This window comes from Apium graveolens, unplaced genomic scaffold (assembly GCF_009905375.1).
Source record: "Apium graveolens cultivar Ventura unplaced genomic scaffold, ASM990537v1 ctg4522, whole genome shotgun sequence".
NCBI lineage: Eukaryota > Viridiplantae > Streptophyta > Magnoliopsida > Apiales > Apiaceae > Apium > Apium graveolens.
In genome coordinates this window covers 32,246-48,870 of record NW_027418580.1, presented here as the reverse complement: position 1 = coordinate 48,870, position 16,625 = coordinate 32,246, and the positions used below count along the sequence as shown (strand labels likewise).

The window sequence follows — 16,625 nt, the reverse complement described above, 5'->3', positions numbered from 1 at the left end:
TATTTTGCGGTTCTCGATCTTCATCGAGATCTATAGTTCTCCCACTGTTTCTTTTGGAAACAAAATCTCTTTCCATGAAGACAGCATCTCGAGCAATAAACACTTTCTGCTTAGAAGGACTATAAAAATAATACGCCTTTGTTTCATTAGGGTATCCTACAAAAATGCACTCTTCGGATTTAGGTCCAAGCTTGTCAGATTCTTGACGTTTCACAAACGCCTTACATCCCCAAACTTTCATAAAGTTCATGCCTGACCGTTTCTCTTTCCATATCTCATATGGAGTCTTTTGAACCTTCTTAGTAGGAACACGGTTAAGTGTGAAAGCCGCTGTTTCTAGAGCGTAACCCCAGAAACTAATTGGAAGATCTGCATGACTCATCATCGATCGCACCATGTCCAACAAGGTGCGATTTCTCCTCTCTGAAACTCCATTCCATTGAGGTGTTCCTGGCGGAGTGAGTTGTGATACAATACCACACTCTTTCAAATACTCTCTAAATTCGGTGCTTAAGTATTCACCCCCACGATCGGATCGTAAGATCTTAATACTTGCATCTCCGCCAATTTGCTTCTCTACTTCAACCTTGTATTCTTTAAATTTTTTAAAAGAATCGGATTTGTTCTTCATAAGATATACATATCCATATCTACTGAAATCATCAGTAAATGTTATGAAGTAGTAGTAGCCTCCTCTAGCCATTACACGCATTGGGCCACATACATCACTATGTATTAGCTCCAGACGTTTAGTGGCCCTTTGACCCTTACCAGTGAAAGGGGCTTTAGTCATCTTACCAAGCAAACAAGATTCACATTCTTGGTATGATTCAAAATCAAACTTATCCAAGTATCCATCCTTATGTAATTGGGATATGCGTTTCTCATTTATGTGGCCTAGACGATAATGCCAGAGGTATGTTTGATTTGAGTCATTCATTTTAAGTCGTTTGTTTTCTATATTATAGACAGGGTTATCTAAATCAAGAACATATAAACCATTAAATAAACGCGCAACACCATAGGTTAAATCATTCAAAGCAAAAGAGCAACTGTTGTTCTTTATTGTAAACGAAAAACCTTTCTTGTCCAAACAAGAAACATAAATAATGTTTCTGCGAATCACAGGCACGTAAAAACAGTCTTCTAGTTCTAAAACAAGCCCAGAGGGCATAGATAAATAATAAGTCCCTACAGCTAAAGCAACAACTTTTGCTCCATTGCCTACTCTTAGGTCCAATTCTCCCTTAGCCAAAGTTCTACTTCTCTGCAGGCCCTGCACATTTATACAAATGTGAGAAGCACATTCAGTATTAAATACCCAGATGTAGAAATAGACAAATTGACTTCTATAACATAAATACCTGATCCAGAAATCTGAACTGCTTTCTTTTTCTTCAGATCCTCCAAGTAAATTGGACAGTTTCTCTTCCAGTGACCATCTTTCTTACAGTAGTGATATTCACCCTTGGATACACCACCTTTAGGCTTTAAAGCCTGTTTGGGACCTGACTTTGGCTTGGGTGTAGAATCAGATCCAATCTTCTTCTTACCCTTCCATTTTCCCTTCCCTTTGGCCTTACCTTTATTTCCCACCATCAGTATGGGAGCAGGTTCAGCTGTCTTCATGTTGGTCTCATATGTTCTCAACATATGCAACAATTCAGTAGATGTTTTGTCAAATTCATTCATATTGTAATTCACAACAAACTGAGTGAATTTGTTGTTCAAAGAATTCATGATTAGGTCAATACCAGTTTCCGGACCAATCGGGAAACCCAAAGTTTCAAGGTACTCAATGTAACCAATCATCTTCAGAACATGTGGGCCAACTGGTTCACTCGCCCCTTGTTTGCAATTAAAAAGTGACTTACTCGTGTTGAACCTTTCTTGACGAGTTTGGCTTGCAAACATGCTTTGTAAGTGCTCATTGATAGTATATGCATCCATATGCACATGCTGTCTTTGAAGCACAGCACTCATAGTTGCCAACATAAGACATGCAACATCATTTGCATCATTCTCATCCCTTGTGCGTGCTGCTCGTTCATCAGTCGTAGCACCCTCAGGAAGGGGGCCTGGAGGAGGAATATCAATGACATGAAGCTTGCGCTCCTGCCTGAGGACAATCCTCAAATTCCTCTGTCAGTCTAGGAAGTTGTTTCCTCCTGTCAGCTTGTCCTTCTCAAGGACTAAACGTACGGATAATGTGTTTGTGTTGTTTGCCATTACTCAGTATCTACAATAATAAAAGCGCAAAATAAACATTAGATTGTCTGAGTTAAAATTTTATGTTCATATGATTATGATATATTCGTAATATATCTCCCACTATTTTTTTTTATTAAATTAATAGCCCTAACTATTAATTCGGAAAGTATATCCCATAAATCTTTCTAGTGAGCCAAGATCCATATTTCGTCATGTTCTAAGTCAACCACTGGTATCCTTAAAACATGATTATTTAGGTAGACAACAGTTGTCAATTATATCATATATAATTCTTGGATAATTTGGTGAACAACAATTGATCTTATCTATCTAATAGATTTTTAACCAAACTCTATGCTTCTAAGTTCATAATAGTTGAATATAACCGTTTATATTCACCTTATTATGATGACTCAGTTAAGTTAGACCCAATGATACAACGTCCGAATATAACCGTTTATATTCGTCGCATTTCACCATGATAGATAGGAGTCCCCTGCCACTGACAGCCCTTCCCCTTATCGATCTAGGATTTAATGAGTGTTCATTCATTGGAAAGCATCTGATTAAAACTTAATATTTTTACTTAGGGATTTTTAATTTAGAACGATCATGATCCCATCATAAAGAGATTCCCAATTTTTCCTTGAATAAAATACTTCAAATCAATACTCGTCAATGGTTTGATTTCCAGGTAGTGGAGGAGTCACATCGGTCTCGCTTAAAACCCACAGCCTTACAAGTTCTATGAACCCGTTGTTGACAAAATCACCCCATGTCAGAAATAAAGAAAATTCGTATTTTATTTCATGTTTCATAAACACGAGAATCTCATGATCGTTTGTTAATTTTAAATCTTGAGTCGTTACAGATTTTATCTTGTTTAAAGGTATGGCATGGGTGATGTATCTAATACATACATGCATCATTAATCTAATTAAAACATGCATTTTCTACTCCACACATACTATTTATACATCATATGAAAAGTACGTAAAGTAAACGTGCAATAGTTATGGCCCAATCCTATGTGATCTTTTCAGGCTAATGAAAAGATCAAGGTCAATCTATGGTGTAAAAATAACTATTACATATGTCTTCTCTATTGCTTCCATTGTCTCCTTGGCCTCCATAGGATGCCTCCTCTTTCCCTTGTCCTTCTTGGATGTTACATTAAGAATTATACTAATGAACTTACAAAAGAACTCGAGTTATATTCGAGATCAAACAACTACAAATAGAAAACGACATGCAAGTCGTATTTATTACAAACCAAAAGAATAAACCATTACAACTAAGGTCTTAAGGCCATAACTATGCACCATGCTCAAGTAACCATTAAAGAACATGATAGATCATATAAAGATGACATACTATTTATCAATTATCATGATCCAATCAAGAATAATAAATAAGTAAAGCATATGTCATAAGCACAAATTAAAAACGAAACCCTAAGCACGCGGATCGAGCCCCCCGATGGCGGAAATTTTTGCAAAATCAAGTATCAGAATACTAGAAAAACATGTATCAGAATACTATTCCAGAAGCATGTATCAGTATACACACGATCCATATCCCAGTTACCAAAAACGTGTATCAGTATACATATTTTAAGAGATCGCATACATATGAGTTATGGCAGATCTTAAACATACTACTATCATCATATAGATCATTAACAGATTCATCATATCATTCATATAACATAACTGTTATCATGGCAGACTCATATAACATAACTGTTATCATGGCAGACTCATCACACATGCATACTTGTAAAAATACAGTAAACACGTAACCAAATCAGCCCCTTATACACGTAGCTCTGATGCCATTTATTGGGATCCGAAGGCATAAAAATGCAGCGGATAAACGTAAATAAAACAAAAATTTTGAAACCCAAAAACAGGATCCATGTATAATTATGGGCAGATTATGGAGATAACGAATCATACCTTTCAAGAGATTAACTTTCACGAACTCAACGGAGATCCTAGCTATCACGCTTTGTGTCTACCTCTCGGAGAAACACCTCTATGGTATCCACACGAGCACCTTCAAGAACGTCTCACGAACTTGACTACGGAATGGATGTACAAGCCTCCTTCTTGACGATCTGAATTACCTCTGCCTCTCTTTGTTGCTAGGGTTTTCTTAAAAACGTACAAGCCTCTTTAACCTCTCATTATGTATTTATAATGACTGATTAAAAAGGCCCATAATAGCAAAGCCCAACCCTAGTAGGTATTGGATTAAATAATAAAAATGAATTTCCATTATTTAATTAATAACTAAGTCATACTTAATTATTATGGGCAAAAACATTCCTTTTAATTCGAATTTATATTATCTCAATTAAGTCTTACTTAATTATAATAAAATTCAAATAATCATCAATTAATTTAAATCCATAATTGAAATTAACTATTCCATTAAGTGCTCTATTTGTGCGACCCTATAGGCTATTATTTAATTGGCAATAATTTTATTCTCTAATAAAATTATAAATAATGAGCGGTATCTAGTAATACATCATTGTTACCCAATTAAACAATAATTAAATCGTGATTAGATAAAACCTTTCGTGATTAATGTTTTTCGTGTAATATAATCCCTTTAACCATACATATTATAGATTAAACTCGAGGCATATATTTAGTCATCCTCTTCAACATTTAATCCGGGTTTACTTGATCCATGAGTAGATTATCGAGATAAATTATTATTTGAGCATGGCCATGCTTTTATAATCTCACTCAATCAAGAGGCCAATAATATCTCTCCTAATTATAGGAGGGTTAAATCCTTTATCTATCATTCATATTTCTCATACGACTCATGATATACCCGATGTCCACTTTTATCATCACCCGATCAAAAGTAACTTTTAATGTAGTTAAAGTATATTAATCCTCGTATAGAAATATAATAATTTCAAGTCAAAGGATCGTTACACCATTATCACTATGAGTCTTTCTTATGACTTTATTAAACATGAAGAATCTCACTATGGGTCTGTCGAGTACCATGTACTCTCACATGTACCTATGTATTGACTTTAGTATCCCCATACTTATAACCAATGAGATGTGGTTATCTTGTCAAACAACCTACTAGTCTATCTATGTATTATTATTGTCCTATATAATAATACTCGACTAGGGACCTTTAAGAATATGATATATTATATAATCTCAAGTTCAAGTCATGTATTTAAACTATACAATTTGTATCATGATTCTAAGGACATTTATTATGCTAACAAAATATCGCAGTAATTAAGGTCATAATAAATATATTTATTGAATGATCAACTGACATAAAGAAAAAAGAATAATGTATTGCCTCTAGGGCACCTACACTAACAACTGCACGGTCAGGCCTAACCCATCAAAAATCATCTACTCATTTTAAAGTGATGTGTAAATTTTATTAGGTCAAATTAATTACTTTATACTATAAAAAAATAATAGATATCCAGGTGCATTTCCTTCTATGTTATCATATTCTCAAACAAGATTTGCTAATCTTTTAGCAAACAAATTTTATTATATGTCATATCATATGTTTAATTGGATAAATGATTGAACAGATGATTGTTATCGCGCTTATTATCCGTAATACAAAGTAACGCTTATTTTTCTTATATACATAAACTTGAGGTGAAAGTTTTAGACCAGGGAGGTCCTATAACAACCTACAATGCCAGGGATCAGCAATATTTAAACTATACGCTATGTACATTCATATTTGTAACTGCTGCTATCTTGATATAGTAACATTGCTCAAACATAATATTTCAGCCAACTGTCTTGTTTTATTCAATAGTTTGATCTTTAAATTCGGAACTATCATGTAGTAGAAGTACATATATAAAACGTAGCGGTTTCTGAAATAACTAGACATAATACCTGTCTCTCGAAGATTTCTAGCAAACAACTTTTCACATTATATATGATGTGCACAACAATACAATACAATTTTCTAGCAAACAACTTTTCCATCATTTCTAAGCTTCTATTTTCTCGTCTCATCTCCCTATCCTCTTTGAGTTATTAATCCAACAAAACAATTAAGTATATTCACATGGAGCTGAACACGTTACATAAATTTTAGATTTAAAAATAATTTACTTAGCATAGACTGTTTGTTGATTTTGTTATTTTTTATTTTAGAAACTTGTAATGACCGAACTAAATGTATGGACAAAAGTTGTTTTTTTTAATATTAAAATAACTTCGAATCACATTATAATTTATAATGATCGAAATAAATATATGCTCAAAATATATTACTATATAATATACATGAAAAAATGACGGGTCTAAGAACCAATATCCATCCCTAGTTCCCCCAATAACGACACAAGAATATCAATTTTTATTAACTAACCGTAGTGTACCAGATATACCTGGAGCCCGACCAAAAAATGATAATTAATTTATTTTAAATATAACATTCTCCAAAATCTTATAGTATGTTTTACAAAAAAATATTTGATCAGTTGTCATCTCCAACTTGAATGTAATTTTGTTTACAAAGTTAAACTTGATACTCACAACTTATTTATTCGTAAATGCATGCGATTTTTACACAAATTTATATATTGTTAGTTGTAAATTACTTGGGCATATCTACTGGATTAATATATATGAACCTTTTTTTGTCAGGTTAATCTATGAACTTAATAACTACAAATTTTAAAAACAGACCATATGTAACTATGGGCATCAAAATTAGTGGAGCTGCAGTACATATTTATATATATATGCACTTACTATGGACAATTTGTGATTACTAGAAACTTTTTTGTTTTTGCTAAAGTATGATTAGTTGAACCTTGCTTGTTTGCATTAATATATAGGAAAATGAATATTCAAGCAAGATTAGAGACTGTGGAACAACTTATAAATCGTGTACTTGAGTACAGAACTGAAAGCCCACTTAGAGAAAGTTATGTACCAACAAGTCACAAGTCACTCAAGTTAATAATTACAGACTACTGGGCACTACAGGGTCAGGCCCAACCCATCAAAAATCATCTACTCATTTTAAAGCAATGTGTATATTTTATTTGGTCGATTAGTTACTTTATATTATAAAAAATTAGTAAATATTCAGGTGCATTTCCTTCTATCTTACAATGATCTCAAACAAGATTCGCTAATCTTTTAGCACACAAATTTTATTATATGTCATATCATATGTTAAATAAGACAAATGATTGAACAGATGATTGTTACAGCATATCTTATCGCGCTTATTATCAGCAATATAAAATAACGCTTATTTTTCTTATAAACATAAACTTGAGCCAAAAGTTTTAGAATTATCGTCTCACCACCAAGGAGGTCCTAATAACCTACAATACATATGTAAAGTTCTATGGAGTCCACCTTTTAATTGGAGTCCTCGGAGTCCATATATGTTCTGCAAGTAAAATATAGCTTACAATATTGCAAAACATTTTATTTTTCGACAAACATCACTATTCTATTAAAAATCTTGTAGATTGCATACATTTTACAAGCAGGACATTGCAAAAATATATTATTCTACAAAATATGTTTAATTTGCAGAACATAAATGTTCATGTTGCAGAACATATTGGAGAACATACATATTGTACTGTAAATATATGAGATTTGAATGATTTTGTTGAAGTTATGCTATTTGTGTAACATGTTATGCAAAATAACACGTTTTACAATATATTTTATTTGCAGAACGTAGATGGACTCCGAGGACTCCGACAAAAAGGTGGACTCCATAGAACTCAGCCCGTAAAATGTATGCAATCTACAAGATTTTTGATAGAATAGTGATGTTTGTCGAAAAATAATATGTTTTGCAATATTTTAAGCTATATTTTACTTGCAGAACATATATGGACTCCGAGGACTCCAATTAAAGGTGGACTCCATAAAACTTTACTCATATATATATATATCTGGTGGATACTTTCAAATCCACCAAAATTTTTTAAAGCCTTTGTTTTTATTACTTTGTGTTTTGATTTATATAACTACTTCATTCCGTAATCTGCAAATCAAAAACTTATATATTTATCGAGTTAGAACTGTTTTTAAAATCTGTAAAAAGTAGCCAGAATTACATTCAACCCCCCTTCTGTAATTGTTGTTGTATTGTTAGGGAATAACAGACTTTCAATTTAGTGACCATTTTGATATTTAACTCAAATGGAAAGGCATACGGACAATTCTCAATGGATCCAGCCTTATCTTCTTTATATAACAAGAAATCAGGAGATTGTGATTCCCAGGGATTGAGTCCATGGCATAGCTGATATAAAGTTACACTGACGATCCAATCAAGCACAACCTTTTAAGTTCCTCTTTCGTCCAAAATGTGAAAATTGTTGTCACGAGCAGGGCTGTCACTGCTGCGATGACACAGAGTATGATAGACACTGTCACACTAATTAGGGGTGAGCAACGGGTCAGAACCCAACCGAGCCAAACCCGAATCGAAAGAACCGAGAACCGAAATAGGAATATTTTGAGAACCGAACTAGACCCGTTTATATGTAAGAACCGAACCGAAACCGAATCGTAAAATTCGGTTCGGTTCGGTTCTGAACCGAAATAACCGAATTTATATTTTCATTTCATATTTATTTATTTTGCATATTATTTTATATTCTAACTTTTTAAATTTTGACTAGTTTTGATTACGTTTTAACGGTAACTTAGTAAAAGAAGATTTTTATTAGTGGCAGATCATTTTGAATTCAATTACTTTCTAATATTTAAGAAGAAAAATATTCATAAAAATATTCAAAACTCCATAAATATTTAAAGAAACGAGTAATACAATAAAAATCATATTTTTCTTAAAATTTATTAAAATATTATAAATAAGAAAACATAATATGTAATATATATACATATATTTGTATATATTTTTGTATTTATTCATTTATATACGGTTCGGTTCGGTTCTTACGGCTCTAGAATGTTAAGAACCGAACAGAACCAAGAACCGAAATTTCTAGAAAAACAAGAACCGAACCGGACCCCAATTAGGTAAGAACCGAACCGGAACCGCAATTTTTGATCGGTTCGATTCGGTTCTCGGTTCCGAACCAGGAAGTGCTCACTCTTAACAATAACTTAGTTATAACATTTGAGACTTCAAAGTGAATACAGCGATTAAAGTTTAAGAAATAAACTAGCATAATAGCTCGTGGACGCAGGCGTCATTCTCTAGTAGTCATTAAAATACATATCGATTGTCATTTTGAATGTGAGATGTTAAATAAAAAAATTATTTTGTAATGAAATTCGTGCGTTCTTAATCATGCAAGCTAAATGTGAATGAAGTAGGATGACACCGGAAACTTCAAGTTGCAATTATCCATAACAACATACAATTACATCTATATATCTTTTACGAAAAGAAAAATAAATTTTAAAATGCAAAGTTCTAAAGTATGGATGTAGATAACATTATATCTTTTTATATTAAAAGGAAAACCATCTTTGTGGGCAATTCAGGATCCTTATAGTTTTTCAGCTTCGTACCATAATCATTATTGTCGTCAATTTTCGTAAGTGGTAAACACTACAAGACACAGGTGACATTGTATTTATCAAAGTGTTAGATAACGAAATATATTTGTGATTTTAACTTGGAATGCACAAAGTTTCGGAATGATATTCTTGATATAATATCAAGTATTTTAATGATTTTTTCAGTGTGTTAAATATTAAACTAGTCACTGAAATGGAGCACATATATCATTTTGTTCACCGATCTCAATAAGTTATCATTTACAGTCATTTAAGGTGGTCTAATTATTAGTTTTGTCACCTTTTAAATTTTAAATTAAGTGTAAATATATTTAAAAATTAAAAAATAAGAAAAAAATATGGCCATTAATATTATATACAAAGTTTTGTTCTTAGATTTTATCATGAAAAAAGACAAAAAAAAGTTACTTTTATTTTTTAATAAACTTTAGTACGAGTTTTATTAAAAAAATAAAATGTATACTACTTAATACTTTATTTGAAGTGTAGTAAAATATCATTTGAAACATCTTATACCCAATGTTTTGACTTTTTATTGATGAAATATTTTTTAGTGTTTCGGCTTTTTTCTTTGCAGTCTTTGATGATTCTGATTATGATAGATATTTTGAGTAGATGCAATCTTTGAGTTAAAAATTTATCGATACTAATTGTAGTTTGTGTAGTTACAATATTTATAGGTGTACAGTAATTGAAACTTGTTGTATGTGGAATCGACAATGTCTCAGTCCAATTTTATATCTATCGTATTAAAGTGTCTGTACAATATTATAATATTCATGGCGACGACGTGTAGTTAATAATATATATATATATATATATGTCGCATGAGATATGTATTTGAGAATATCCTTATAATTTAACAACTTATAATGTTCTCGTATGTTGGATGGTAAAAAGCGATCATATCCTTAATTTTCTATTCCATAACAAAACAACTCTCAAACATAATAAATAACAATTGATCAATTGCTTCAGGTACAAATTTACCAAACCTATATATTAATAGACTATGATATTCTTTGATCGTTAACAAAATTTAGCATCCTCCAAAATTTTATAGGTTAAAAAACAAAAAAATATGTGATCCCTTTTTATCTCCACTTAAATATAACAAAAATATGTGATGAATTCTTATCTCCACTTAAATGTAACATCATTTACAATATTAAACTAAATACTCATTATTAATTTATGCACGAATGCATGTAATTTACGCTAAATGTATATGTTATGAGTTTTATTTACTTATGCAAGCAATGGGGTTAATACAGAGCGGCTATTTAAAGGAAACAAAAAATTACTTGCAAAAAACACTCCGACTTGATATAATCCATTCATCTTAATATTAATATTTTAATGTTTTAATTTTGCCAAAAAACCGAAATAATGAAAACTCGTCTCTCAAAGTTTTCTATGATACCTTAGAAAAAAAGTTGAGACAGTTTTTAAAATTATGTATCATGCCAAATTCATAATTAAACTTTTTAAATTTCAATAAATTTAGAATTATATAAAATCATAAGTTATTTTGTGATCGTTATTACAAAAATCATGTTTTTGTGATATTTCCCCAGGTCTGCTTATCTTTTTTCTAGTTTGGATATTTAATTGTTTATACGTTTTTGAAGTAAATAAAAATTTGACTGCCATTATTGATAATACTCAAAAAAAATTTAAATACAAAATTCAAGACGAGATAAGAACAAAAGGACCTTAGAACCAATTAGTAAATGTTTACGTTCTAAACTTATAAATAAATTTTGATATATTCCCGAAACACTTCGCATCCCTTCAAGCACAACATTTTTCTTCTTTTGTCCTTGATCTGAAAATGATTAGACACCGAGTTTTCTCTAGTAACTACGAAGATTTGATAACCTAATTTTCTCGTAGTAATAAGATATTGTTCTAGAAGGCGGAAACATGTGTATTGGCGCCACGACCAAAAGATTTTACACAAGCCTCGATATCTTTGTTATCCGGGCCTGTAAACTTAATTTTCGCTTTCTTTCATATCACTGCTACCACATCTTTAATGGTACCATTTTCGAATTTCCCATATCCTAACAATTCAGTATATTCACATGGGACCGAACCACGTTACATAATTTTTAGATTTAAAAATAGTTTACTGAGCATCATGTTTATTGATTTTACTTTTCTTAATTTTAGAAACCTTTAATGATCAAACTAAATATATGGATAAAAGTTGTTTTTTAATTTAAAAATAACTTTGAATTAATCTCATTATAATTTATAATGATTGAAATAAATTCATGGTCAAAAATATATTACTATATACTGGATATCAATTATGAAAGATGAGTGATATCGATAAAACAATACTCCTCCCTCCAACGATAGGAGGGTATTAATTAATTTGGAAGAGATATGTGGAGGCCCCCCAATATTAATTTAATTTAAATATCACTTTCTCCAAAATCTTATAATATGTTTAAAAAAAAATATTTGATCAGTAGTCATCTCCAACTTAAATTTAATTTTATAATTTTAAACTTGATACTCACAACTTAGTTATGCGCAAATACATGTGATTTTTACACAAATATATTTACTGTGAGTAGTAATTAACTTCGGCATATCAACGGGGTTAATATATGAACATAATAACTACAAAATTCCAACATTTTTCATAAACAAATCTCATGTTAATACAGAACAGCTCTGGTATAAAAGCACCATAATAAAGAAACTAGGGGCATTAAAATTAGTGGGACGGTCAACGAAGTGTTGGCGGACCGATTGACCTCTTATGCCTCCTTACGAGATATCGGGAGTTCGACTAATGTGTGTGCGTGTGTAATCAGGAAAAAAAATTAGTGAAACTAGAGTACATTTAAATATTTGCACTTACTATGGACAATGTGTTATTACTTGAAACCTTTTTGTTTTTGCTAAAGTATGATTTGTTGAACCTTTCTTGTTTGCATAAATATATAGCAAAATGAATATTCAAGCAAGAAACTGAAGGATCAGAGACTGTAGAACAACTTATAAATCCTGTACTCGAGTATAGAACTGGAACATAGTTCAGCCCAATTAGAGAAAATTATCTACCAACAAGTCACAACTCACTCAAGTATATAAGTACAGACTACTGGACACTGCAGGGTCAGGCCTAACCCATCAAAAATCATCTACTCATTTTAAAGTGATGTGTAAATTTTATTAGGTCAAATTAATTACTTTACAATATAAAAAAATAGTAGATATCCAGGTGCATTTCCTTCTATGTTATCATAATCTCAAACAAGATTTGCTAATCTTTTAGCACACAAATTTTATTATATGTCATATCATATGTTTAATTGGACAAATGATTGAACAGATGATTGTTACAGCATATCTTATCGCGCTTATTATCCGCAATACAAAGTAACGCTTATTTTTCTTATATACATAAACTTGAGGCGAAAGTTTTAGACCAAGGAGATCCTATAACAACCTACAATGCGAGGGATCAACAATATTTAAACTATACGCTATATACATTCATATTTGTAACTGCTGCTATCTTGATGTAGTAACATTGCTCAAACATAATATTTCAGCCAACTGTCTTGTTTTATTCAATAGTTTGATCTTTAAATTCGGAACTATCATGTAGTAGAAGTACATATATAAAACGTAGCGGTTTCTGAAATAACTAGACATAATACTTGTCTCTCGAAGATTTCTAGCAAACAACTTTTCACATTATATATGATGTGCACAACAATACAATACAATTTTCTAGCAAACAACTTTTCCATCATTTCTAAGCTTCTATTTTCTGGTCTCATCTCCCTATCCTCTTTGAGTTATTAATCCAACAATACAATTAATATATTCACATGGACCGGAACACGTTACATAAATTTTAGATTTAAAAATAATTTACTTAGCATAGACTGTTTGTTGATTTTGTTATTTTTTATTTTAGAAACTTGTAATGACCGAACTAAATGTATGGACAAAAGTTGTTTTTTTTAATATTAAAATAACTTCGAATCACATTATAATTTATAATGATCGAAATAAATATATGCTCAAAATATATTAGTATATAATATACATGAAAAAATGACGGGTCCAAGAACCAATATTCATCCCTAGTTCCCCAATAACGACACAAGAATATCAATTTTTATTAACTAACCGTAGTGTGCCAGATATACCTGGAGCCCGACCAAAAAATGATAATTAATTTATTTTAAATATAACATTCTCCAAAATCTTATAGTATGTTTTACAAAAAAATATTTGATCAGTTGTCATCTCCAACTTGAATGTAATTTTGTTTACAAAGTTAAACTTGATACTCACAACTTATTTATTTGTAAATGCATGCGATTTTTACACAAATTTATTATTGTTAGTTGTAAATTACTTGGGCATATCTACTGGATTAATATATATGAACCTTTTTTTGTCAGGTTAATCTATGAACTTAGTAACTACAAATTTTAAAAACAGACCATATGTAACTATGGGCATCAAAATTAGTGGAGCTACAGTACATATTTATATATATATGCACTTACTATGGACAATTTGTTATTACTAAAAACTTTTTTGTTTTTCTAAAGTATGATTAGTTGAACCTTGCTTGTTTGCATTAATATATAGGAAAATGAATATTCAAGCAAGATTAGAGACTGTGGAACAACTTATAAATCATGTACTTGAGTACAGAACTGAAAGCCCAGTTAGAGAAAGTTATGTACCAACAAGTCACAACTCACTAAAGTTAATAATTACAGACTACTGGGCACTACAGGGTCAGGCCCAACCCATCAAAAATCATCTACTCATTTTAAAGGAATGTGTATATTTTATTTGGTCGATTAGTTACTTTATATTATAAAAAATTAGTAAATATTCAGGTGCATTTCCTTCTATGTTACAATGATCTCAAACAAGATTAGCTAATCTTTTAGCACACAAATTTTATTATATGTCATATCATATGTTAAATAAGACAAACGATTGAACAGACGATTGTTGCAGCATATCTTATCGCGCTTATTATCAGCAAAATAAAATAACGTTTATTTTTCTTATAAACATAAACTTGAGCCAAAAGTTTTGGAATTATCATCTCACCACCAAGGAGGTCCTAATAACCTACAATACATATATATTTATAATATAATATCTTGATGTAGTAACATTGCTCAAACATAATATTTCAGAGAAGTGTTCAAATGAACAAGTCTAATCTTGTTTTTGTTCAATAGCTTGATCTTTAAATTCGGAACTATACTGTAGTAGAAGTACATATTTAAAACGTAGCGGTTTCTGAAATAACTAGAAATAACACTTGCCTCTCGAAGATTTCTAGCAAACAACTTTTCACATTCTATATGATGTTCACAACAATGTCATCGGAACTTAAAGAACTGTATACCGAGTTCCTCTTAGGCCGTGCACACTGCAGAAGGCGTTCACATAGGGGAGAAGTCCCAATGCACCAGCCTTGCCTTATTCAAACATATATATAATAAATTAGGAGACTTCCGGGGGTTGAACTCTTGTCAGCTGATACAAACAGACACTTAAGCATCCCGTCAAGCACAACCTTTTATCATCTTTTGTCCAAGAAGTGAAGATGGTTCAACAACGAGTTTCTCTCTCGCAGATGTGAAGATTAAGACAGTTAATTTCTCATGTACGGTAATGCAGTGAGATATTGTTCTAGAAAGCTGAAACATGGGTATTTTCTTCATTGGCGCCTGAACCTGAAGATTTTAGACAGGCCTCAATATCTTTGCCATTTGAGTCTGTAAACTTGAGGTAGTTTTCGGTTTCTTTCATATCTGTGCTACCATTTCTTCGATGGTACCATTTTCGTACAGAGTTTGGCCTTTTGTCACTTATGGCAATGGCAATGTCATTCGGGAAAAGGTCTTTAGGCACAAAAGCATGGAAAATTGTTGTCACGAGCAGGGCTGTCACTGTGAATGTTACAACGACACAAAGTATGATCGACAGTGACTTGGTTATAACATTTGAGACTTCAAGTGAGTACCTAAGGGTTGCAGTGGCAGCACCGGTCATTGGGAAAGTGTAGGCCCACCAAGCCAATGAAAACCTATAAATGACGAGGATATAAACCTCAAAACCTCAGACAGTTATATTTTGAAGGAATCTTAAATACCAAATACAGAATTTATATTGGGGAAAATACCTGAATCCTCGGAAGAAATTAACTCGAACAGCCTGCAGAACAAAAAAAGGGATGGACTATTAGCCAACAAATATTTGAACTGAACAAGTGAAATAGGGGGAGCATAACACTTCTTTACCCTTGGCATCATCATAAAAGGGGGAGAATGTTAATCCGTGATTTCTGATGATGCATTGAAGAAGTCTACAACAATTCAGATTGTTAGTTAGTTAGATAAGTATTAGAGTTTTGTTTAAATGTTAACTTAGTTAACTGGATAACCTTTGACTTATCTTTTCAAAACAAACTCTATCTTAGATAAACCTAACATATTTCAAATTCCTTATCTCTCTCAGGTTTATCTCTTTCAAGAAACAAACTAACGGATTACTTGTTTTATACATTCAAATATTTCAAACCTAATCTTATCTTTTATTATTTTTAAAAGAGTTTGAAATACATTATATCCGTTACATGTTTTCTATATAAACCGACTTGATATTTTTCAGAAACATACAACTCTCTGCACTTTCCATCTTATATCTTTCTGAGAAAAACATCCTCTTAATTACATTCATTGATTATCCAGTTAATTAAGAGTTTATAGTCGAGTTATAATCTTTCACATTATTATCTTTGTATTTGAAAGAAAGGTGTATTGTATCACTTGTCCCGGGTTGTGGGAA

The 16,625-nt window shown here is 31.5% G+C and overlaps 1 protein-coding gene across 1 annotated transcript; it reads right to left on the bottom strand.

Moving 5' to 3' along the window:
- Positions 1-15,467: 15,467 nt before the first annotated feature.
- On the bottom strand, positions 15,468-16,087 carry LOC141702011 (S-type anion channel SLAH3-like). Its single transcript, XM_074505723.1, has 3 exons — positions 16,079-16,087; positions 15,961-15,992; positions 15,468-15,864 (listed from the first exon to the last, which is right to left on the bottom strand). The coding sequence occupies exons 1-3, from the start codon at positions 16,085-16,087 to the stop codon at positions 15,468-15,470; spliced, it is 438 nt and encodes a 145-aa protein (XP_074361824.1).
- Between the last annotated feature and the right edge of the window lie 538 nt (positions 16,088-16,625).